The following is a 24,599-nucleotide window of genomic DNA, read 5'->3' as shown; positions in this document are numbered from 1 at the left end:
ATATCTGGCCAATTTGTTTTTCAAGAGCATGTGGACTTTACGTTGCGGCACTTATTTCATTGACTTCACGAGTTGTCTGATGGCGGGGATTCCCCAGCTCTCCATTGTCATGAGATGGCAATCGCTGTGGGAGCTGCATACCAGGGTAAATTTGAATAAACCTATAAGTAGTTAAAAACAAGTTGTTTTCTCTCTATTCGAACAAAATGCATTCAATGCAAAACTGCACTCAGCATCGGACACTGTATTTAAGACTAGTATGCAGTATAGTAGGCAGTATGGATTGAATCCAGGCCCTGGCTCTTGTTTCAGCTTGTAAATCTCCACAGCCAGTTCTGTGCAGCCGCTGAAGGTAATCTTATTGTAAAATATTTTAAAGTCCCAAATTACGTCCAGTTAAAGGCAGATCTCACACCAAGTTTTACATGCACTTCAACATGAAACAGTTGGAACATATAAAGATGCCCAGTCTGTTCCAAATCTTTTTGTCGCTTTTACAAAGAAACATTATCACTGGCAAGCATGGTGGAAAAAAAGCTTTTATTGCAAGCAAACATTCTGGCTTGTTCACTTGTCAATCAGCGAGTCGGTCTGACGAAATAATGGATGAGCCGTAATGAATTGACTGGAGATTCCCCAGCGGTTTTAAGAAGGCTTGTGCTTACTGGTTTGAAGAGAACAATAGGTAGACGAGAACACTACCTGATAAGGAAGTGAGAGGCACTGCTGTGATTTGTTTTTCCCAGCATGCTCGGAGTGCGTCCCATTCAGGTATGGTGACTCATCAAGTGCTCAGAACTGAGACAGAGTTTGTGTCAGGCAAACAGCCACAACAAAACACAAAGGGCTGGCGAAAGAAAGCGACAGGGACAAACACTGTGCATCTTCAAACAAACGTCCCTGCGTGTACACCAGGCTGACGTACGGACTGAAACTTTCAGTCACTTACCACAAATCCTACTTAACCGCAGAACATCGAACCTCACATTTTACTATACCGTGTAATCACAAAACCTACGCACAAGTGGGCTACGGTCATGTTGAAAGGGTGCACCGATGAGATAATGGCCACAGTCTTATCTGACCAAACACGGGAATGGTTATACCACCCTCATTATAACTCCTCTGATCTCACACCTGCTCCAGACATCCATAAATTCTCCCATATACAGCTCAGCTATTTCGCTTTGTGTGAAAGGAAACAATGTTCTTATGGACGCTAAGTAACAAAACACAGGCCTCCTGCATTCTCATGGACACTGTTGATCTAAATATTGAAAATTCTGAGAATTTAAAGTGCAACTATTACAGTTTATGAAAGGTTTGTGTTTTGGTTTTTGGAGTTCCCACCAACAGGTTGACATGGATACAAGTTTACGTTCTCTCCTAACATGCATTTTTTAATTTGACCTTATTTGTTCGATTCCCAAACGATTTGTTTAACGATTCATTTTTCCAAACCCCTCTTGCGTGACACTAATCTGAGGTGATTGGTCGATTTCATTTAGAGCAGTTTAAAAAGCAGCACCTAATGGCAAATAATTAATTTGCATTTTAATTCAGACCAATGTGAAAATCGAGTTTTTCTAGGTCTGCGTGTGCAACAAGTAGGCTGTTAATATTGTAATATTTCACTCTTACGCCAACATGAAACGACTTGGGACTCATTTTAAAAGATTCAAAGTTGACTCTTTCTTTTGAGAGATAATAACTTTACACCGTGCATTTTTAGATAAAAAATTTTGCAGGATGTTTTTATTTACTTAGAGCTGTGTTATACACTGCATAAAATGTCATTTTCAAAAATCCACACTTTAAGAGTAACTTTTGAGAGTGTACTAGACATTTTATATCCATCTGGATGTGATCGTCAGTCAACAGTATGAGAAAAAAACTTAGTCTGCTGGCATTTTTAGATGTTATCGATAATCTTTGGCTGAAGAATGACATTTTTTGATTTGCGTTTTACAAATTGATGTGCACATCTTTATCTTTCGTGGTTGCATTCCTGCAAACCTTATCAAGAAATCATGATTCATCATTGCAGCAACATTTCTTACACTAGACACAAACATCTCAAATCCGACCCCAAAAACCCCAAACATGACTGCAAAGGTCTTGATCCCTTTTAATGGAGGCAACAGACCCTTGTTTTCCAGATCGTAGATACTAGATAGGACAGATTCAGTGTCTAGTGTTAGACCGGTCACGTATACTTTGAACACGACGCAGACTGTGCGAACGGGCAGGTTACCGTGAATCCAGATGGGCCTGAGGGTTGGGGGCGAGGGGTCGAGGGAAAGACACGGTAGAGATATACGCAGACCTGAGCGATCTCAAAACCGGGTGGTCTGTTATGTGGCTGAGGAATGTGAGGATCGCAAAAAGAACAGACGTTTAGGAAAACTGAGGAGCCCACATCAAACGTGATGACCAGGAGGGCCGAATGTAGAGGTGACCCGATACAGCGTGTGTGCGTCTGTGTGTATCACCGAGAATATGTCGGTCGCACGCTGCTCAAGCTGCTGTTGGTTGGAACACAGCAGCCATTCTCAGATCTCTTACAGGGTCCCACGGGAAGAAAAAGCCACCCACCCATGGTGCCACCGTCAAGAGCATCAGCCTACCATCATCTTAAGTGCAAACATATGACCACCAATATCTGACCCTAATATGACCCACATTGTCTAAGTCACAATAAAACAAATAAATGAACATTGAAAAGTGTTCCTACAGGAAGAACTACTAAATATTATACCTCTGTGCTATTAGGTAGATGCCCATAACTTGCTTAGCAATATTCTTTAAAATGTCGGTATGCCATGATTTAATTCAAGAAATAGTTCACCCAAAAATGAAGTGGTCATTCCAAACCAGTTCCTTTCTTACACAGAAGAAGATATTTTAAAGAATTCTGAAGAACCAAACAGTTGTTGGTCCCCTGTGGCTTCAATAGCAGGGAAAGAAATACTTTGGAAGCCAGTGGAGGTCATCCACCGTTTGATTACCAGCATTCTTCAGAGTATCTTCTTTTCTGTTCAATATAAGAAAGAAACTGATGGAGGTTTGGAATGACCATTGGAGTAAATGATGAACTATGCATTTAAGATGAAATAAAGAAAAGTACTTTAAAAGATAATATATGCCAATGTCAACTATAGTGCCCTTTGTGGTTACATTAGTGTTCCGACAACGACGTGAAATTGAGCTTAAGCAAGTATGAACATTCCTGTTCACATACTAGCACAGTCAGGCATACTTCCTAAAGCCAGCTGCTTTAGCGTGCAGTTTTTTTGACGTCTTTAGCATGTAGTTTGTCCTAATATTCCTGTCTTAAAACCATGTTTCATTATCCACCCATTGTTTGGTTTTGACTGTGGCTCATGAACTATTTTCACATGTATTATTTTTCCACATCTTCCGCGATCACGCTAAGAACAAGGTCAGGCAGCATTAAGACTAGTAAAAATATTTTTCTTCATCAGTACTTTGTCTTGTTTTTGCAAAAACAACTTTAAATCAAGATAAATTTAATATGTAGATAAGAGATTTCTGGAAAACCTTTATCTTTTTCATAGCCCTTTTACTTTTTGTTTTGAGTATAAACTTGACTTAATTGTTAGATGTTTAGAATGAGAAAATAATGATGTTTGAAAAAAAATGATTACAAATATTTTAGCTTCTGTAAATGATCATGCGCATTGTGTTTATCTTGTTTTAATTGTTGCTTAGTTTGGAAAACATGACTGAATTCTGTGTAATAAAATTATTTTCATAGCTCTCTGCCCTGCTTGTCAACTCAGCCTAGTTTCCTTTCATTCTCATCAGGGCAAAAATAAGACATCTCAGAAAACAAGAACAAACATGAATCTGAAGGTGTAGCTAGCTTACTAATAAAATGTCAGTTAGTGTGTGTGTATGTGCGTGTGTCAATTTATCAATGACAAAATAAAAGCCCAAAAAAGTGAGCCCTCTAAAAAACAATGTTACATCATAATATAGTTGGGCTTTGCTCTCTCTGTCTGGTGACAAGCTGTCAGCCAATCAAATTTCACTGGAAAGCACCTCATTGGCTGGTAAGCTTCACAACTATTGGCAGGCAAATGTAGAGACCTGTTTCAGAGCCTTAGTTACAGAAACAAAACAAGATTTCTGTTATAGTCATAGTGATCTACAATGAGTAGATCAGATGGCTCACGCACAGCTTAACAATATCCATTTAAATGATAAACAGATGAAGCGATTATACTTGGGTTAATTGTGTCATTTCAATAAAAGTGTTCAGAACTTATTGACAGCTGTGGTTCATTCACGTGGAAGAAATCACAACCTCACCAGTCTGATGCGCACACATACACACACACACACACACACACACACACACACACACACACAAAGGCCCTATTAAAAAAAAACATTGTATGTGCATGTTTTAAAACATTTTGGTCATTTGTAGTCTCTTTGAGTATTATGCCAAAAATGTGAAACAATTGTGATTTCTGTGATTCTCCTCCTAATTGATGGTTCTATGTCATACCTGGAGAGAAGTTCAAAGACAGCTGTCGTCAGTCTTGCGACCAAAGGTATAACTTACAATTGTTTTCTGACAGTGTCGGAAATTCAGCATGATCATCTCACAGGTGCGTTTGCCACCACGACCCACGTTTACTGACCAACCAATAAAAATGTGTCAAGAAATCAACGAGGAATGGCGCTAAAACATAAAAATTCTACCACTAGAAGATGCTGATGATGTTGTATTGTTCTATAGAAATGTGCATCGTAGAATACGAGTTAATAGGTGCCGTCATTGTACAATATACATGCATGTCATAACAAAGTTTATTAGATCCATGTCACTTAGTGTGATCTGCAATGATCTTATGGGATTGTTAAAATTGTTCAGTGAATAGAAGGCTTTACTGATACCAAGACAAAAAGTGTGCAACCGATTAAACGAGCTGATGCACAACAAGAGTGACAGCAAGAAAGACCTGGTCTTGAGGGAAAACAGCTAACACTGAACCAAACGCAAACTTGCTTCTGGTCCAAAAACAACATGCCAAATGCAAGCATGGTCTTTTTTTACTGAACTAAATCATGCTTTTTACAATCTAAAACTTTTTATAGAAACCTAAATGAGCCTCTCGCTTGAGCTCCTGTGGCTCCAGTGCGTTTTACAGGTCCACAGAGAGTCAATGAGCCCATTGGGACTACTAGGTTTAGAGAGGAAAACCACCTTGACCGCAAAAGATTCAGCAAGTTGTGCAGCAGCGAATAAAGATCAACCCCCTCTATGGGTAGAGGCGATTTGCAAATAATAGCTTTATGTTGTATTATATTGTAGGGACGTACAAAACTACAGACCTTTGAAATTTGGTGGTTCGCCTGAATGACTAGCTGAGTAATCAGTAGTAATGATGCATTCACATCATGTTGGAATTACTGTAATTAAAAGTTTCAGTCTTGTAAAAACCCTTTTGTGCCTGCGTCAACCTTATAATTAAAGGTTAGAAACTCAATTTCGACTTCGACTTCTACTACCTGACCGCTGTGATGTCATGCTTAAACAACCAAAATGGTGTCAACTTGAGCAGTAAAAGGAATACTTGGTATGCTTTCTGTGTCCTTCAATATTTTCTCGCCATTCCGACGTGGCATGGGCACAAAACTCTCCTATTACAATCATAACATAAGTCAAAGACCGCATGTGTGTGCTTTAAAGGAAGGTCATTGAAGCACTGCTACAAAATAATTAAAATAAGAACTAGCTGAAGAGTTAATCAACCACTGTGATCCATCCCTAGTATTCTGTGCCTGTTTGATTCAAGAGGTGTATGAACTTTTATTAACACCCATTAAGGACAAAGCCAGTGTTTATATACAAACACACATGACTTGGAGATTAGATCATAAGTGACCCCACCTTTAGAGTCCATAATGCACCTCTGCAGTCAGTCGTCATCCGGCAAACATTTCTTAAAATAAACCTCGTCTTTTTTACAGCTAGACGCACTCTGACACATTTTCTCTCGCTCTCCGCGGCTCTCGTGAGAGGAACGGAAATTTCACTGCTTTTTTTTTACGCCTCAAATGGCCACTTTAACACCGACCAAGCAGTTGAAAAAACAGAGGTAGTGAAACGTCTCACATATTTCATAATCAGATGTAATATGCACACACACCTGCAATAACACGGTTCCCACTGTATCGTACACCCCAGCGGTGTGCTCTTACACCAAACAGCCCAGCCAAGACCGCTATACCGTAACTCTGTCCCCAGGCCTCATCGTCGCTCGCCACCTCACTCTGCATTCCTGGACGCAGCTAAAATCTGGATTAAATCAGGATCGGACCACTGTAATGAAATCATACAGAAAAGAAGCGTGACGGTTAAAGCACAGTCACTCATTTCAACTGATGCTTGTTTGGAGTTCTTGAAAGTCATTTCTCGTCAAGAGCTGGTTTGGATGGAAACAAATGCATAGATCTCACAACTGCCAGCTGTTCGCCTTAATACCTTATTAAAACCACACACACCCATTACATTTAAAACTTGGTTACTAATCATAAAGTTTGTACAGCCAGCAGCTGCTTTGAAGGAGACGCCCATCCGTAGTTCATTAAGAATATAACCGATACCTTTATCTTTATTATAGTAATATATTTGCACTAATCTAGATCCACTGAACCGAACGAAAACTAACGACTTCCTGCGGTTCAATCGATAAATGATCTGCGAGTATATGGGAAAAATAAATAGTAAACTGATCTTTTCTACATGACCTTTTGACTATCAAAGAAAACATACCGGTACAGCTGTTTGGTACCAACCGTTTGGATAGCCTCAAGCGGAACAAGCAAATCTGTTACCTGCTCTTACATGCACAGTTGCTCAACTTAAAGGGTTAGGATTAATGTCTTACGGCTTGAATCTGTCATTAGGACAAAAAAATGGTGTGTGACGGGAACTTTGAGAGACTTGGAGAAATGTTTCGGAAAATGGAGACAAAAACAAAGATTAAGCCTATTGAGGCAAGATTTACTTTTGGGTTCTATGACGTCAAGTTGTACCAAATACTCAAATTCCCACTTCAAAGGCCAAAGTTGGGGGTGGATTTGTTCTTCAGGAACAAACTGGGTCCTTTGGCAGACTTATGGAGCTTGTTAGGGATGTTAGGCAGAATGGGGCCAAGGACTCTGTGACCATCAAGTGCCTGGCAAACCGCCTAACCATGCCATCGTGCTGAGCCAAACCAACTACGGAAAAGTCCAGAGAGAGAGGGTTTGACGTGTAATGGGAAGACGCACACAACAGTGATGGAGGTGTAGGTATGAGACGGAAGAAAGCTGAGAGGCCTGGCTCTCCACCCCTGCCTGGGGTCTGGACCGCAGGATGAGCGGCAGCTATTCATTTTAATAACTGCACTTATTTTCTTCCCTGCCAGGAGCCATTACCATAATTCACACTTTCTGCACAGTACCTGGAGAGCTTTAGTGTGGTTTACAAGTTTTGGATTAAAAAAAGTCTGGAAAAGTCTGAAACATAGCATGGAAGAGAGAAATGAACCAACAGCGTTACGCCTATTTAGTAGCCACACACCAAACAGACAAAGGCAGGCTTTAGTTCAATCCAAATAATATATTTACTTGACCCGGACCAAATCTGAATAATTTTCTTTCTTTCTTGAGTGGTTGGATGAATTTAGTAAATGTGTAAATGACACTCAGTTCCAATCAATTACAATGAACATGTACTTTCAGAGTACAGAAAGGTTGCATTAGTTCATTTTAGCAAACACAATTCGTATTCTTTATGCTACCTGATCTCATTAAATAAAGGTGAGACGCAAAATATGTAACAAAAACTACATATCACTGCAGTTTCCAAAAATAATGAACACTACAGGCAGTAAAACTCTGATCACTTTTATTCCTTTTCACACAAATTTACAGAGTTTTGAATAATGGAAGTGTAATTTTCACAAAAATACTTGAAGAATATCCTATTATGACATTAAAACAATATTAATATGCTGGTAGATTTAAAAAACGTATTCTTTTGAATGTTAGCATTACTCATAGGCAGCTTCATATCTATATGTTTTCATACACGGTAGGTTTGTTCGGTAGCTCACAGGCTACAGAGACGGACTTGAGAAGCGAGGAGCTCCGGTTTAACTCCTGTGTAACTACAGTTCAACAAAGTAAACTTCAAAACTGTAGTAAAAATAAGTAAGTTGAAACGGCACAGTTCCAGTAACAAATCTGTTTTTATACATTTTGCACTTGTTAACACGATCGGGTAGGTTTAGGGTTGGGTTTAGGGTTGGGTTTAGTGTCAGTCATAAGCTATTTGCAACGTCTTTTATTTTTAGCGTCAGTCCATGGATATTTGAATTTTGACCGCCAGAATATGAAGCAACATAATAAAAACAAAGCAACACTTAACAATTTTAACGTGATAAAAATGTGCCAGGGTTTACATATTGAACATATTGTTTTAAATCACTCCGTGGCCATTTCTTTTGAAAATTGCAGTGATATGAAGGCTATTTATTGGTAAGCATTTCGCGTCTCGCTAAAATGTGCCCCCAGGTTTATTCATATTCATATCCAAATTAATCATATTTTTGAGTCGGTTGATCCAGTTCACAAAATTGGATTTGCTCGCAAATCAGACTGATCCGGTTTTCAGGGTGTTCCACAGATGAAGGAATGACTTCTGAATGACATGTAAATAATGGCTGTTCGATCTTAGCAACTATTTCTTTAAATGTGTCGTGAACACTGGGGATATTTTCACAAGGCAGTAACTTTGACAATACTATCTGCAAGATAGCGCATGGAGTCCACCTCCTTTAAATCACACCGTGAAGAGATAAAACAAGGTTTCCATCCATGCTTGTGCAAATTCCTCTTCCCCATCCTCATCTACTCTGTCACACACAGAAGCAGTGGAGCTACGTCTCTGTAACAGTCACTCTGAGAAGTGACAGCGGTTGACAACCACTTGGCATCTGCTTTAATGTTTACACTGAAGCCTCACCCTCAAGCAGCAAAGCACTAAATTTAACAGAAGATACATACACCAGAAAGAAAAAGCAGGGGAGAGTTATTGCTCTTATCTCAAAATAGAGAAACAAAACAAAATAGCCTGCTGCTCAAATACCCTGGTAAAAATGCAAAGCAGTGTGGGAAACCTCTGTGTAACGTTATGCAAAGTTGAGTGTGAGATAAGCAATGGCCGTTTACATAACGGCAACAAGCAGCCAAAATGAGAGATACAGCTGTCCACCGTTTTAAAAAAAAACTGTCATAAGCACCCTCAAAGTAAAGGCTTACAGGTGGCTGTTTGTTTTGGCTTTTGAAAATTAGATTACTGGCGAACGATATAGCTACCAGGCTTCCTATGGAGGAAAAAAAAGAAAGAGCCAAGAAGATTTTTTTTTAACCAAGGTTAAGGCCGCATTTAACCTTTAAGTTAAGCAAGATTTAACCCCGGGTTATTAAGCCCAGCTCCAGAACTTTATTGGTAAGGGTATACCATAAAATGTGAATTACTAACGCGTTTTGGCCTGAATTGATGGTATCAAAATTTAGCTAAAATGTGAAACAACATAAAAACATTTTCTCATGAGAAAAACATGATCAAAAATGACATTTTAAAAATGTATCGTTTTAAAAGTATTATCCTCTCTGATATTTCAGAGAAGAAAGTAAGTTACTAATGACAAAATATCAAATCATGATTAGCATGTCATTTTTGTGTACACTATCTCTTTAAAACTAATACTGAATATTGAATAATATACTTTGTTTAATATTCACGGGACATGTTTGGATAAGATAAGAAGATCTAGTTGCTCTTCTAGCAAATGCCATAAATCCAGGGAATGAATAGTTTAAACAAAAGTGGCTTTTCTAGTTACAACCGTTCTGCATCTGTCCTCAATAACCCATATAGCATAAAGCAGGTTTCCTCCCATTGTATGGTTTATTAGGACTCTTTCTCCATTTCTAACGTGCTTTATGAATGGATCTAGGCCCTTTCGGCACACCCCTTAAATGCAGCATGAAGCCATCGTCTGCTCCACTGCACTCTGACAGCTTTAATGATTGACAGGCTTAAAGAATACTGTAGTGATACCCCTCCCCACTGACTCAGTTCCCATGCAAGACACTTAATTTAAACAAACCCCTCCTGGGCTGTTAGTCCTGGAGCTGTTTGAGCTGGAGTCTCTGATTGTGAGCCGCTTTGCTGCTTCATTAAGCTGGAATCGAATCAGACAAACATTACAAAAATCAGACAGAAAGACTACACACACACATCGTGAGGAAATAAAGGCTATTTATGCTTCACCTGCTCTTTAAAGGGTTAGGACCTTGCCATATTTGGCGTTTTGACAGATGATTGGTTGCGTTGCTTTCGGAGGCGGAGTTTAGGCGTTTTTTTATAGGTGCAGCGGCATCATAGCAGGCCACGCCCACTGCGGTCAGGTGAGCTCATAGGCGTGCTGTCACTGCAATCAAAGGCGATGAGAGAAGAGTTGCCAAATCGCAATTGAAGGATTTAAGGTGACGCATAATTGCCCTGGATAGCCACAGGGTTTTTCTGAAAGAGTTTCTACAAAATGGGCAGGAAACTGGAGACAAGAACATAGGTTGAAAAGCCTTTCTGTGATATGACGCAAGGATTAAAATGCCTAGCATATATGTGACAAAATGCAATCAAATGTACATGTCTGAAAATAAATGAGCTTGTTAATCTTCTGAAGTTCTGAAATAAATAAAAAAAAAAAAAAAAAAAATATATATATATATATATATATATATATATATATATATATATATATATATATATATATATATATATATATCGCTGGCCTATTGATAGAAAGCAAACAAAGCTTTATGTAATTTAATTACAAAATAAATGTAACTGTACTTAGTTACAGTTACTGTGAAAAATGTGTAATTACTTATGAAAATGTTTACAAAGGGTACTACTGTAAAATGAGAGACATGCCCCATGCAGACGATTTCATATAATCTATTCATTAGAACTAACGCGGACTGTCACGGAATAAGCCATGTTTTGGATGAGAAAGTCAAAAGTTTATCAGTACACTTGAATCAAACTCTGTTTTTGTGAATATGAAGCACGGGGACAATTCTTGATTTGATCCGCTGCCCCGGGGAACTGCGAGGTCACAGTTGCAATTTAGCAGACAAATAATTAACACTTTATATAAGGTTTAGGGGGAGCTAGGGCAGACCGCACAACCATTAAGAAAAATAAATAATTTTTACTATAATCTAAACACAGTGGTTAATAGTACTGTTAAACCATGGCAACCACAAATTAGCCATGTTTTTTTTTGCTAAAGTAACCATTTTTAAGACATGGAATTTGTAGTGAAACTTATGGAAATGGTAATCCATTTGGGAAACATGGTTATTGTACTTTTAATATAATAAATGTTTAATTTTTGAGAGCTTTTAAGTATTTTGCATGTCCCCGGCCTAAGGATTTAAACCTTTTTTAAGCGACGGCCATACAAATTACAGGGCTGTATCAGGTTTCAGAATTTGTTTGGGTGTTTGGGATCCCCTGGATGAGTGTGAGATTTCCTGGCCTGAAATCTTCTCTTGAAATTAATGACGCAGACGTGCGGTTTCCTTTACACACACTGAAGCGTGTTTTCAGCCTCTGCCTCCTCGATATATATGATTACAGTAAACACGTAAAACATTATCTAGAACAGCTCACTTCTTGATGTATATGCTTTCATTAATGTTTTTAATAGTAAACTACTTCTTATAAAACTGCACCGAATCTCATATCAACCTCAAGGTAAAAGGCGGTGCCAAAGTTGAATTTTGGTGGCATTTCAAATTGTGATATTAAATAAAATCTTAATTAAAGTGATGAAAGATTGTGAAAGTCTGACGGTAAATCAGTGTTGAGTACTACTGTAAGGTTAACCCTGAATGGGGAAATTTTTTGAAAATGTCGAATACAGTAATCAGGTTACACTGCTTTAATAAAGTAATTGAAAAATAACACTACTATTACATTTTTAATTTGGTCATTTGTAATCTGTAACCTATTGTATTTCCAAAGCAACCTGTATTACACCGATAACCTGTTCATATAGATCCCAACCACAGTAGCTGATGAGGATGTGAGCAGTCTGACACAGAAACACAGCTCACATAACCCAAACACATCATGTTATCTGAATGATAACAAAACGTGCCATCTTCACTGATACATTACGACACACACTTCGTGAAATCTGGCCTGAAGTATAGCAGAATAGAAACGTACCAAGGTGAAATACTTTTACGGTGGCTACCTAACAACTGCGATAACTCGGCATTTTCAGAAGCTGGAAACCGAAAAGCATAAGTGAAAACCATAATAACGTTACGAAGATTTTGCATTCGTAACAATAGCCGTAGCATCTGTGATTTGTTGACATATGGACGTACCTTCGGTCGGTCAGGCGCTAAATCCGGGTTCTGCGGTGGTGAGAGGCTGCCATCTAGTGGTCAAGCGACAACATCGCGTTTCTGCATTAACCTGCATTTAACCTCCTCACTGTTAAATAACACGGAATGTTACACACAATCAAGTGCTTTGTTTTTGCTTTTTTAAGATTTGAGTGGTGTTTGTATGAGAAATGGTTAACATGTTCACTTATTATTTCATAAACAGATTTATAAAAAAAATCAAAATCTTACAACTATTCACAAACGCTTACATGTTAGATTTGGTAGTACTACGAACATAGTGGTAAAAAAGTGCTTTTGCATTTGCACGGTTTGTGTTTTATGAATACCGATAATTCATAAAACATTCTGGCAGCTCCAAACAAGCGCTCATAAACCTTAATTAACTCAAAAATGAAAATGATGTTATTAATTACTCATCCACGTGTCGTTCTAAACTCGTAAGAACTTCATCTTCAGAACACAAATTAAAATCATTTTTATAACTAAGTTCATATCTTATACTGTAATCGTATTTGACCAGCGGATCTACGCTTGTTATTGCGGTGCATTATGGGAATTAGTGTTCAAATAGCAGACTATGTAAACATGGGGAACAATTTCAGATATAGCCTGTTTTTTATTGAATCGTTTGGCTGAACAATTCACATAATTTACAACAGCTATGTCGATACTCCCACTCTTCCCTATAGATTCATCCACTATAATATAGTCCACTGACTGGATGAAGCGCAGTGCTTCAGATGCCATCTTAACTGATTGGCTCACAGTGCGTGGCTTTACATTTGCTAATGAGGTGGTGCATTGTGGGACTGAACGAGCACACACCTAATCCACACGCAGTGCCCTATAAAAGGACATAGTTGGCCGTTTTTCAGACACAAACACACACACCGCTCGAACGCTGAGTAATAATGCGAGTAAACCGAATCAGTGACCGATTCAGAGTCTGATTGCATGATCAACTCAAAAGATTCAAGTCCCCGAGTTTACTCAAAATCCCCACATTTACGCGCATTTTCTTCATGGGTCGAGCTTTTATATCTTTTATTGACTAAAAAACGAATTATTTGCAATCAGGCGTCAAAGCAAACAGCAAAAAAAAAGAGATAAACACTGCCTACGCTTTGGTTATCTACCAGGCCATCTTCTCCCATTCTCTTAACCGTCTACTTGCAAGAGAAGGATCATGTTCAAGTCGTTTAACCTTTAGAAAATTACATGTAAAGCCATCGCTGTTTTAATGAACTGAAAAAAAAACTGTTAAATGTATGTGTGAATGTGTGAGTCGCAGGGTGTTATTTGCTTAAATCGCACATTAAAATTCAGACGACAACACTTATGCGTTCCTTCCACACGTCACATGATCACTGCCTGAACGCACGGCCGCATACACAGGCATTGAAGACCATCTCCATCACCGCCGTACATCTGTTGATGCGGCCTGATCTGTATTATGATGTTACAGAGAGCGATTACAATACAAGAACAATGGCAATGGCAAACAGACACGCAACATTTCAAAGGAACCGAAAAGTGCACCTGATAATCATCTAACATTTATAACTTTGACAATCATCTAGCAAACCTAAGAGACAGGCGTGCAAAACATGCGTTTCTATTAAAAGATCAAACGTTTTGCAATAAGTTGTGATAAAGACCAACTGCAGACATTTTATACGTTAACAAAAAAAAGTAAAACCAACAATGTTGAGGCAAAATTGGACAGGAATTTCGTTCAAAAATTTGTGGCTTTAATACATTTTTTTTTTTTTTTGGTCAGGAACAACATAACCAATACAACAAAACTTTCTGGCAAATCCATAACCTGAAATTGTAGCCATGCGGGTAATACCAAGGTGATGTTGGCATTTTAAATAATTTGCCACAGTATTTGTCTTAATCTTCATCCGTTACTTCATGGCATGTGAGAGACGGAGCTGAAATAATTAACATTGACGTACCTGAGGTCAGTGAACCTACATACTAGATGCCTTTATTGTGACTATCATCAGATCCCTTAGAAGACTCGATGAGAATCTAGCACCGGTTCATCAACACATTTATCTCATTCTCTCCGGTGAAAACACGAGAAACTGCGATGTTTTTATGGTTTCTGTACCGAGCACCAGGCCTCTACACATGTAAAAACAATACAGTACTCTTTTGGGTCTTCATCTCCATGAGAAAAAGCAAACAAAAACGGAAATAAATGGTACACATCTAAGATCAGTTTGAAAAAAAATCCTGGAAGACAACTTTCATGCATGTTCGAGCACAGAAATTTTTTTTTTTTTGAAGAATGTAAAAAAAACACCAAATTCAAGTACAAGGCATTGCTTTAGGTTATACAGTATATATATATATATATATATATATACACAATACATTTTTAATATATTATCATGACATTTCTTAACTACATTTTTAGATGAATAAATAACACAAACTAACATTCAAAAGGTAAGCTATCCTAACAGTTATTTGCTTTTGCTACTACATATACATCATACACACCTTTATAATCTAAAAGGACTTGCTTTTTTGGTTTTTTAAAGCACTTGATATATATATATCTTTTCGTCTCTCTACAAGTGATGTGTTTGCGTTTTTTGGGGGGGGGGGTTTTGAAAGAGGGAAGGCGAGTCATTTTGTTTGTCCCCTCCCAGAGTGTCGGAGTGGATCAACTGGTTTGGGAGGTGCAGTATGGCGGTAGAGGTGGAGGGTTCGTTCTCTTTTTTTGCCGTGGGGCACCACTCCTGCAGACGAAACCTGCAACTTAACGGCTACTCGCCCGAAGCGAGGGCAGCAAACGTCGAGCACTGAGGTGGCAAATGAACGTCCCTCCACAAGAGCGAAGAGCGCCGGTGAATCAGAAAGTTCCTGTCTCTGTTGGAGCTGCACCAGCTGTGTCCGAGCGCCTCTATCCCTGGAAGCGGGTGGGAGAGAGATTGAGGGATGTGGGGAGAGAGTCATGGGTGACGGGAGCTTCGAGATGGGGATGGCCGTTCGTCCTCAATCCACCTTCACGTAGCCGTTTGCGCTGGTGGCCCCTGCTCTGGCCCCTCGGGCCCTTCGCCCTCCGCCTCCTCGCCCCCCGCCGCCTCTGTCCGACCGTTCTTCAGCCCGGCCGGGATCGGCGGCCTCGTCGAAGCGCAACCGGAGCGTGTTGCGGATCACCAGGCGCTCCACGATGAAGGAGGCGCAGAACCAAGGCACGGCGTACTCTGCCGTGATCAGGCCCATGAAGTTATATTTAAACTCGGAGTAGTCCCACGGACAGGCGTCGAACTGTCGTAGCAGCAGACCTGTGCCGAACTCCCACAGGTACGTCCACAGTGTGTAGATGATGCAGCGGAGCAGCACGTTGCAGCGGTCCCGCAGACAGAGGTACATGCGCTCTACGATCAGGATGCAGGTGCCGTAGATGAAGAGCGCCCATACGCTCGTCACGCCGGGAAACTTCCAGTTGCAGTTCACCACAAACTCCCAGGCGGCCGTGAACATGACTTCACAGAAGTAGCCGTGGATGGCGTACAGGTACCATCGAGAGAGGGCCGTAAGGGGCTCGGGGGTCACCGGGTTTGCCATGTTGACCATCTTCCTTTTATTTTGACGTGTCGGGAAGTAAAAAATAAATACATAAAGTGTTACAAATCTGCATACACCGCGTCAGAGGCTGTGTTCTGAATGGAGTTGCCACGTTCACACCAAGATGGATAACTATAAAGATAACCATGAAGATATTAGCGTTCACTGTATATTCTAGAGTATGATCATCCGCCGCTTTACATTTTCATGCTCGTCATAGCAGGATGGATCCTGATTGGTCAATGTTTTTGTCATTCATCAGCTGGAAAAAAAAGTGATTCCAACGATACGGTTTCTCTGTGCCTTCATCATTATAGCTGTGGTGTGGACTCTGCTATTCTTATATATAGATAGCGAGGGTGATTTTTCTTTATCATTAAGAACTACGTCTTTTTAGTTATTGACCTTGGTGTGAATGGGCCTCAATGGTTTAGAAGCTGCAGGGAAATAACATCATTACACGCTCAAAACTGGCTAGTGACACCACAATAATGCGAAATTAAATGAAATAATAAAAAAATAATAATAAAAATTTTTAATCTGAAATTTAGTGCAGCAGCATGCATTTATTCTATTAGGAAATAACTGCGAAATGTAAAAAAACAAGTATATTAAAAAAGTATTACTTCCGGTGTAATTCTTACATAAAATTGGAAGGTCAGTCTGAGTGCATTACATTTTGGGACGCAGCATTTCACATACGGGTGCTTTGTTGGCAAATCTGGGCCAAACAGTAGGTCATTTGGGTAATTTATGCATACAGAAAATTTGCATGTTGTGCCTAATTCACATTACCATTTAAATATTTAGGATTAGTAAGTTTTTTTTTTATTTTACTTTTATTTAAAAGAGAGACGAATGTTATGTTACAAAAACGCCTGTCAAACAAATACTGTTTGAATTTTACATTCATGTTAAAAATGCAGCGCAATTACCACAAAAAAATAAACGACACTAATGTTCTATTATATATATAAAATTCTAACAATATTACTGTTTTTATGCTATTTTTGATCAAATAAAAGTTTGTTGAGCATAAGACCAACCCCAAACATTTTAAGTCGAGTAGCATGCTACGCCGAACAGATCCAACAAAATGCTACATGACAACACACAGTAAAAGCATCTAATATATGCTATTAATAAATGGCACTATATAATCTCAAGGAGCATATGAGCTGGATTCATGAAGGGGATCGCTTGCAGACATAAGCAAAAAATATCTGATCCTAGTTACATGAGCCAACAAACACATTCAACTGTCCTTTGCTGTAAATCCATGTACATATACACACACACACACACACACACGCCGTACACAGCTTAAAATACAGTATCGTATGTCAGAGGGCCTCTGAAGAGCTTAAAGTCCTATAACAGCTCATCTGTGTGCAACTAACATCACAGCGAAACTGTAGAGATGGCCGGTCAATTGTAAGGCAATTATGACTGTTTTGATATTCAACTGCTGCTGAAGATGTGTGCGAAACCGAATTAGAGGTGAATGTGATCTTATTAGGGCCTATCAATTACACTTTGGTAACCTGCCATTTAGCAGATGCTTCCCTCAGCCAAAGCCGCTTACTGTGGGCTAATTGTAGGGACAGTCATCCGGGAGCAAACGGAGGTTAAGTGTCTCGCTCCAAGGGCATCATGGGAACTCAAGTGACTTTATAATTCACACCTCCTGAGATCGACTGCAGACTTTTACAAAGCGCACCATCGCATTTAGACAGGTCCGCTTGTCTTATTTGAAAAACAAAAACTAGTTTTGCCTGTGCAGCGATTCAACCAGGCTGACGATTCAATGGATGGTGAGGGAAACAAACAAAAGCGGGGCATTGTGGAAAAATAGTCATATTTGCAGATTGACCCAACCTGCTGTCTGGCGGTCTCACTGTCCACACTCCGGTCAGGGTCCAAAGAGAGCGGTACGTCCGAGCTTTGCTGCCGATGACAATGCTAATGTGGTACTCATGTACTAAAATGAAAAAAAGGAAACATACAGTCCCTGTTAAACTGAGTGGAGTAATGGATTTGTTTTAAAAAAATGTTACGGGTGCAAGACAAGTTAAGCTTCCATCAGCACAGACATTTATTTTAACTTTCCCCTAAAAAGCTAAGAATATTTGTGTTTCCAGTAACACACCTACAATAGAAGTCTATTGGGAAGTACATTCTATCATATATTGCACTTATTTGAAGTATAAAGTGTAGACTAAATCAATTTTTTTCGCTCTTTGCAGTACACATTAATATTATTTCATTGTATTTTTGGAAATTATAATATTGTGTAATATTATGCAATAATACCTAATAATAATTCTGTTAATCTAACACTAAGAATATGAATTGTTGTCATTTTAATCTCACAAAATTTGTGCATATTTTAAACGCTGAGATAAATCTAGCCAAATAATATAAATATAAATTGTGTATATACATGTAAATATTTTCTAAATATATACTGATATATACTGATATATATATATATATATATATATATATATATATATATATATATATATATATATATATATATATATATATATATATATATATATATATATATATATATATATATATATATATATATATATAAAATAAACGAGCACAATACACATACATATACAACACAATTATGTACATACACACATATACACATTCTGTAATAGGCTTCTATTAATTTATAACAGTACTATTAAATATGATTACAATTTTAAATAACAGCTTTTACATTTTTAGATTTTTATAGTGTCACGTGATCCTTCAGAAATCATTTTAATATGCTGTTTTCTTGCTTTAAATAACACTTCTTATTACGTAGAAAACAGCTGAATATGATTTCTGCATGATGCACTTATTTTTTTGTAACAATGTACTCGGTGTCAAAAGATCAATCATTTATCTCACTCTTATCTGTTTTAATACACACCGTTTTGTTATTTTAAAACAAGAGATAGCGAGAGATCGCAGGTTATAAATAACACTCGATAAAAACTGCATTTCGTACTTGGACGTTTCGAAGGTTTTATCAGCGTAACTCCGCGGGAGTGCGGCACACATTGCTAAAAGGCTGATATTCTGCACTCTAATGGAAAGGCCGTTATAAAATATTAATCTATGCGTCGAGATAAGACACAGCTCTCGAGCCACAATAGAAGACACGAGCGCCCAGTCATCCGAACAACCTAGAGGCATTAAGAGCCGTCTGGTACAGAGCCCAATGGTACGCCGTTTACATGCTCCCCGTTTACTGGCCTTGCAGTCAGCATCACTATTGATCCCCTCCTGTCAAACCTTTATTGACCTTCTCAGCAACCTGACAGTCTGCTCATCACTGGACCACACAGACACGCGAGCTCGGCTGCATCAAACAGGACGACTGCTTTATGTGACGCTGGGTGAACCTGCGCGGATAAAAAGAGGAGGCGGCTGAAGAATTTGTCTTTTAATAAAGAGCGTAAAAACACTGCGCCGAATGCAAATGAGTGGAATCACTTAAAGATGTTTCAGATCGCAGGCAGTCGCCGCATTAGGTTGATTACTACGAACAGGAACAGCAGACAACAACAGCTGAAAGGCAAAGATTGTGAAACATTTATTCTCACATATTGTGATAAAAGCTGGTCACGGCAGTTAAGCAGATGTAAAATTTAATATAACTTTAAAAAGAGAAGGTGAGCGATTAAAACCGCATTTTTACATATTGTTTATATTTTGTTACGATACTAAAACACAATATTATTTTAACATTCACAGGTTGATCTCATTCACTTCTACTGTAAGTGCCTGTAACTTTTTTTTAAGAAACTGGGGAAAGTGTGGAGATATATTTTTTTTTTGTGGCAATCATGTTTGATTGAGCTTAACTATTCGAGTCTATTCATTTTCAATTGAAAATTGAAGCGCCAAAATTACTCTGAAATAAGTACATATAAATATATACAGAAATAATATTACCTAATAATACCTAGGTGAATTGTTCCAACATTAAATGCTCATACTTATTGTCAAATAATACGTCAATAATCTTAAAATGGCCTAATTTTGCTCAATACATTGGTCTATTACTGCTCATAAATCTTCCCAAGCATTATTTATATTAAATTGGTAATTGGAAAATGTAGATACATATTTAATATATAATAAATAATAATTTTATATAATATTTAATTTAATTTATATTTTACTTAATAGAATATTAGAAATGCTGTGTAAATGAAAAAAAAAAAAAATAATCAATACAATATTAATGCGCCTGGACTATTTTTATGCTGCATTTATGCTCCATTTTTGTCCTTGCTTCCACCATTTAGATGAGCAGCTTGAACACTGCATTAAATATACATTTTTTTTAGTTCATGACTTTTTTGGTGAACTGTCCCTTTAAGTGCCTGTTCGAGCTCTACGGGAATTTCAGACATAATAAAGGCTACATTATCCAAGTTTTATTCACTCTGTCCTTCTTTTGTCAATTTCAAGCACACACCTGCCAAGAGAACAATGGCAGGGACAATATACTGTAACGTCCTCCTTCGACGCACCGGAATGACCGGCTTTCTCATTACCGCTATTTCTAGAGGTGACTGATGAGAGCTCTGGTCTCTTGCCATGAGTTCACTCCACTCTGCACAAATATAAATGGCAATGGATCAATAGAGCACACAGCTCAGTTACTCTAGACATCACCTTGGCTCCAGTCCGCACACAGCCTTTATTCTTCTCATCAGGTACGAGAAGTGCTGATAAGCATCCTCGGGCTGTTAAAGGACGATCGTGTTTCATTACAGAGGCAGAACCAGTTTCATTAAATTCTTCAGCATGTGGTGGACAATTCATCCCGAGTTTCGCTCATCGGCGTTAATGAGGCACAAATTAAAAAAAAATTGCAAAACAATTAGTAGCTGAAAGTCGTTAGTAAGGGGTGGCTAAATAATAAGAGTTACATAATTTTTGGTTAATTGATATGTGTTTTTCAAAGACATAGAGAGAGAGAGGAAGTCAAAAGTGAATTTGTCAACATTAAATGGTTATATTTATTTAAAAATGCACATTTCGATAATTTTAAAATTGCCTAATTTTGCCCAATATGTTGATCTGTTCCTACTCATGAGATCCCCCCCCCAGCTTTAATTATATTAAATGATTGAAATAATAAAAAATAAAAGCATGATTAAAAATTATTAAAAATTATTAAACACATAAATATTTTTTATCTTACTTTAAGATGAAAAATAACTGTAGTGCTACCAGTATTGTTTTCATTGTAAGCAAAAACCAATAAAAATAATTCTCATTATTTGAAATAAAATAAAAACATGAGCTAGGCTAAAATAAAATATTAAATGGAAAAGTGACATTTTAAAAAATTAAACATTAGAAACGCTGTGTTGGCAACTGAACCGAACTGAAATAAAATACATTTAAGCTTAAATAAATTACTTTTCAAGTTTAAGTTTCAAGTTGAAAGTATTTTTTTACTTATTAAGCAAATAAGCAACTGCTAAAATTCTAATAAAAACTGAAAATATTTAAAAAAAAAATGATATTAAATATTATAAAAAGTAGGCTATAGGAATAATTCTAAAATAAGGCTGCGTGTGTAGTTTTATCTGGCGTGTCTGCAGTTTCAGCAGGACTCTGAGGGTGGGCCAAGCTCATGATTAGGTGGATGGGACCCCCCATTCCCGCTCTCCAGTCAGTCCTCTTATACACATTTTACTTCAAGTGATTATGAAGCAGCCTAAGAGCTTATCCTTTCCGTTTGTCCCCCAGAAAGGACCACAAGAATGTCCCGGGCCCTCCAGACTGCAGACATATGGGTCAGCGCCAAGAGATTAACAACTTCTGAGCCCTAATAGAGAGGGTAGGTCACATGACGGCACCGGGTCCCCGTGATGTTAAAAAAGACTGACAAGGCGAGTCTTGTAGAATAAAACAATGACACGCCGACATTTACCACAATTGCACGTCTCATTTTGAGAAGCAAGATTGAGACGCGGGCAACTGAAGCCGAAGCGGAGCAGATCTGCCACACTAAACACCAAATCCCCAGTTTTAATCAAGTAAGCTTTGAGTGTCTTTGATCTCACGCTGCTGATGTAAGTGGGGCTTCGGCTTAGCGGTATGAAATATGAGGACAGAGTCAGCGTAGTAAATATTGACCCATCCAAACTATCCCGGAACGACCTCTTAAAGGGCACGTATCGTGTTTACGCACGCTTAACCTCGTCTTATACCGGGCGGCCGGGACAGACGAAGGGAGAAACCCGCGCCAGGGCTCCGTTTATAACCCGTGACCCCGAAACGTGCGAAGCGTTTGAACTCTTCTGGTCGCTTTACTCAAAATGCTGTCCGTTTCTGAAGCGTCGACTTATGTAAAGACGCGACGTGATTGAGCGCCGGACACGCTCGTGCCGGCGCGAGCTGTCCGGGATAGGTAAATCCGAGGGGTTTTCGTGCGAGGCTGAATATACCGCAGTCGTGACAGCGGCAGCGCCGGTCGGATGCGCGGCGCAGGCCTCTCCATGACAACCGAGCACTGCACTGCGCCGCCTGCGCAGACACAGCTCCGCACGGTCCAACGCGGCATCACGGTGCCATTTACAGCAGCGCGGACGGTGACAACGTTACATAAAGTTGCCGAGTCGTCTCTGCAGCGGGCGACCAAGAAACGGCGTAGTCGGATGCAACCCCGCAAACGGCCAAACTTGAGCAAGTTCCTTCGTAATTGCAGCTTTTGGGCGCAAACGAACGCGTCTGGGATCAAATGCGCGACTGAGCAGCGTTGACTTCCTCGTTCGCACGTTTGGGTGATAACAGTGCTGAATGACTCGAGCTCGCGTGCATTGTGGGATAACCCGTGAAGGAAAGTCGACTGGACCTAAAGAAACATCCTAAAAGCCGGAGAGACTTACCTTATTATTGCTCCGCTGCTGTAGATGTAGAGGAGCCGGGACTCATTTTGGTGTTAAACTGAGGAGTTAAACAGAAAATCGTCGCACCGGTTGCCCCTCAGAGTACATTTGTAACCGGCTCCCTCTGTCCTCTCGCCGCTGTCCGGTGATAACTGACATATTTTACTCCACTGCAGCAGTAACAGCACATGCTCAGACGCCGGCTGCGTTTCAAAACACGGCGAGCTGCCTACCTAGGTAGCGACGTACGATTCGGCTTCGAATCGCGCTTCTGAATCGGATCTTTTTGCGATGCGTTAGTTGTTTCGGTTCACAGAATCAGCCTTTGAAAGATTCGTTCGCCAAATTCAACCGCGGTCGCTAGTTCCGTCGTTACCAACACAGTTCAGGAGAACTTGCAACACTAGTTAGCGAACGATGCTTTTGGGAAAACGCATCCCTGGTTTGACTCGGAGCTGCTCTCGTTCACTGAACGAACTGAATCACGAGTCGACTCGTTCGCGCATGCTTGATTTGATTCAAAGTGAGCCGAGAACGGAGTGACCGAAGGCAATAAAAGTACCGTAAAAACGTGAAACGTAAAACTGACATGGTTCTATTAGCGTGTTAATAAAACTTGTATTGTTGTAATTTGTAGGCTACATAATTTAAAGTGTAGGCTAATATGTAAAATATATTATAGGGTTTTTTATGAGTTAAATATCATTTACCATTGTGTGTGTGTGTGAAATATTATTTCAAGGAAAACACGAGTATGCTATGATATTAAGTCACACAGCTTGTTTCAATAATGCTGTAAAGAAATAGCTGAGCTCCACTGACAGAATACACTTGAAGTCAGGATCACTCAGGTCAAATATAAGCCCCATGACTCACTGATGACATTGTATGTAAATGTGGTAAAAATGAACCACATTGAAATATTGAGTACTGCGGTATAAGATTAGAATAGAGCCAGTGGGGGCCAGCGCTCCAGGTATTCACTCCACCTCGTCGAGTCTAGGACATCAACCAAATGATGTCTTATTTTAATTTGATGTCGTTTGTACTTACTTGTTATTAATTTTACTTTAAATTAAGTCCAAAATATGAGTCCATGTCAGATTCGAGTCCAAGTGCCTCTAGGTCCAGAGCTCGAAGCTGAAGAGCCCATGCAACCCGAACGCAAGGCACAGCAAGTTTCAAACTTACAGACAGTGCTCGATTATGTGGCAGTAATTCAATAAAACACAAACTATCAATTAAAAAAGTGCATATCAAGATCACAATTAAGTTTATGTAAAAATCCTTCACTTTACTTAACTATTAAAGCAAAACCCTGTAGATGCATCTTTTCTAGAAAATATAACCAAATATAAAATCAAGGTTCTGTCATTATTCACCGATGTCGTACCAAACCAGTATGACTCGATTATTTCAGCAAAACACAAAAGAGCATATTCAAAAGAATGCTGGTAACCAAACGTTTGCTACCATTGACTGGCATCGTATAGACAAAAACCACCGAAATGTTTCTTAAAATATCCTTTATGTTTCACAGAAAAAAAATACAGTTTATACAGGTTTGGA

At 39.0% G+C, this 24,599-nt stretch overlaps 1 protein-coding gene and 1 long non-coding RNA gene across 5 annotated transcripts in view; both read right to left on the bottom strand.

Annotated features, from left to right (window-relative positions):
• Nucleotides 1–12,548, bottom strand: part of LOC122361633 — a 47,226-nt gene extending 34,678 nt beyond the window's left edge. Inside the window, exons 1-4 of one of the 2 annotated variants that reach the window (XR_006252991.1) lie at nucleotides 12,499–12,548; nucleotides 10,364–10,523; nucleotides 10,200–10,274; nucleotides 6,186–6,358 (exon numbers count right to left, since the gene is read on the bottom strand). This is a non-coding gene — a long non-coding RNA (uncharacterized LOC122361633). Of the gene's footprint in view, nucleotides 1–6,185; nucleotides 6,359–9,898; nucleotides 10,275–10,363; nucleotides 10,524–12,498 lie in introns of those variants that run through there. The other variant, XR_006252990.1, reaches the window with a different exon arrangement.
• Nucleotides 12,549–14,251: 1,703 nt separating this feature from the next.
• Nucleotides 14,252–23,566, bottom strand: tmem229b (transmembrane protein 229B). 3 transcript variants are annotated; one of them, XM_043262288.1, is made up of 4 exons: nucleotides 23,031–23,562; nucleotides 19,421–19,520; nucleotides 17,989–18,091; nucleotides 14,252–16,123 (listed from the first exon to the last, which is right to left on the bottom strand). In XM_043262288.1, the coding sequence occupies exon 4, from the start codon at nucleotides 16,117–16,119 to the stop codon at nucleotides 15,535–15,537; it is 585 nt and encodes a 194-aa protein (XP_043118223.1). In that variant the 5' UTR covers nucleotides 16,120–16,123; nucleotides 17,989–18,091; nucleotides 19,421–19,520; nucleotides 23,031–23,562; the 3' UTR covers nucleotides 14,252–15,534. The 3 variants fall into 3 exon arrangements, with proteins under 3 accessions (XP_043118223.1, XP_043118222.1, XP_043118224.1); XM_043262287.1 differs by lacking the exon at nucleotides 19,421–19,520 and having other exon boundaries at nucleotides 23,031–23,561; XM_043262289.1 differs by lacking the exons at nucleotides 17,989–18,091; nucleotides 19,421–19,520 and having other exon boundaries at nucleotides 23,031–23,566.
• Nucleotides 23,567–24,599: the final 1,033 nt, after the last annotated feature.

The sequence above is a fragment of the Puntigrus tetrazona genome, chromosome 17, assembly GCF_018831695.1.
Source record: "Puntigrus tetrazona isolate hp1 chromosome 17, ASM1883169v1, whole genome shotgun sequence".
Lineage (NCBI taxonomy): Eukaryota > Metazoa > Chordata > Actinopteri > Cypriniformes > Cyprinidae > Puntigrus > Puntigrus tetrazona.
Note: the sequence above shows the minus strand (reverse complement) of the source record. Positions and strands in the feature narration are given on the sequence as shown.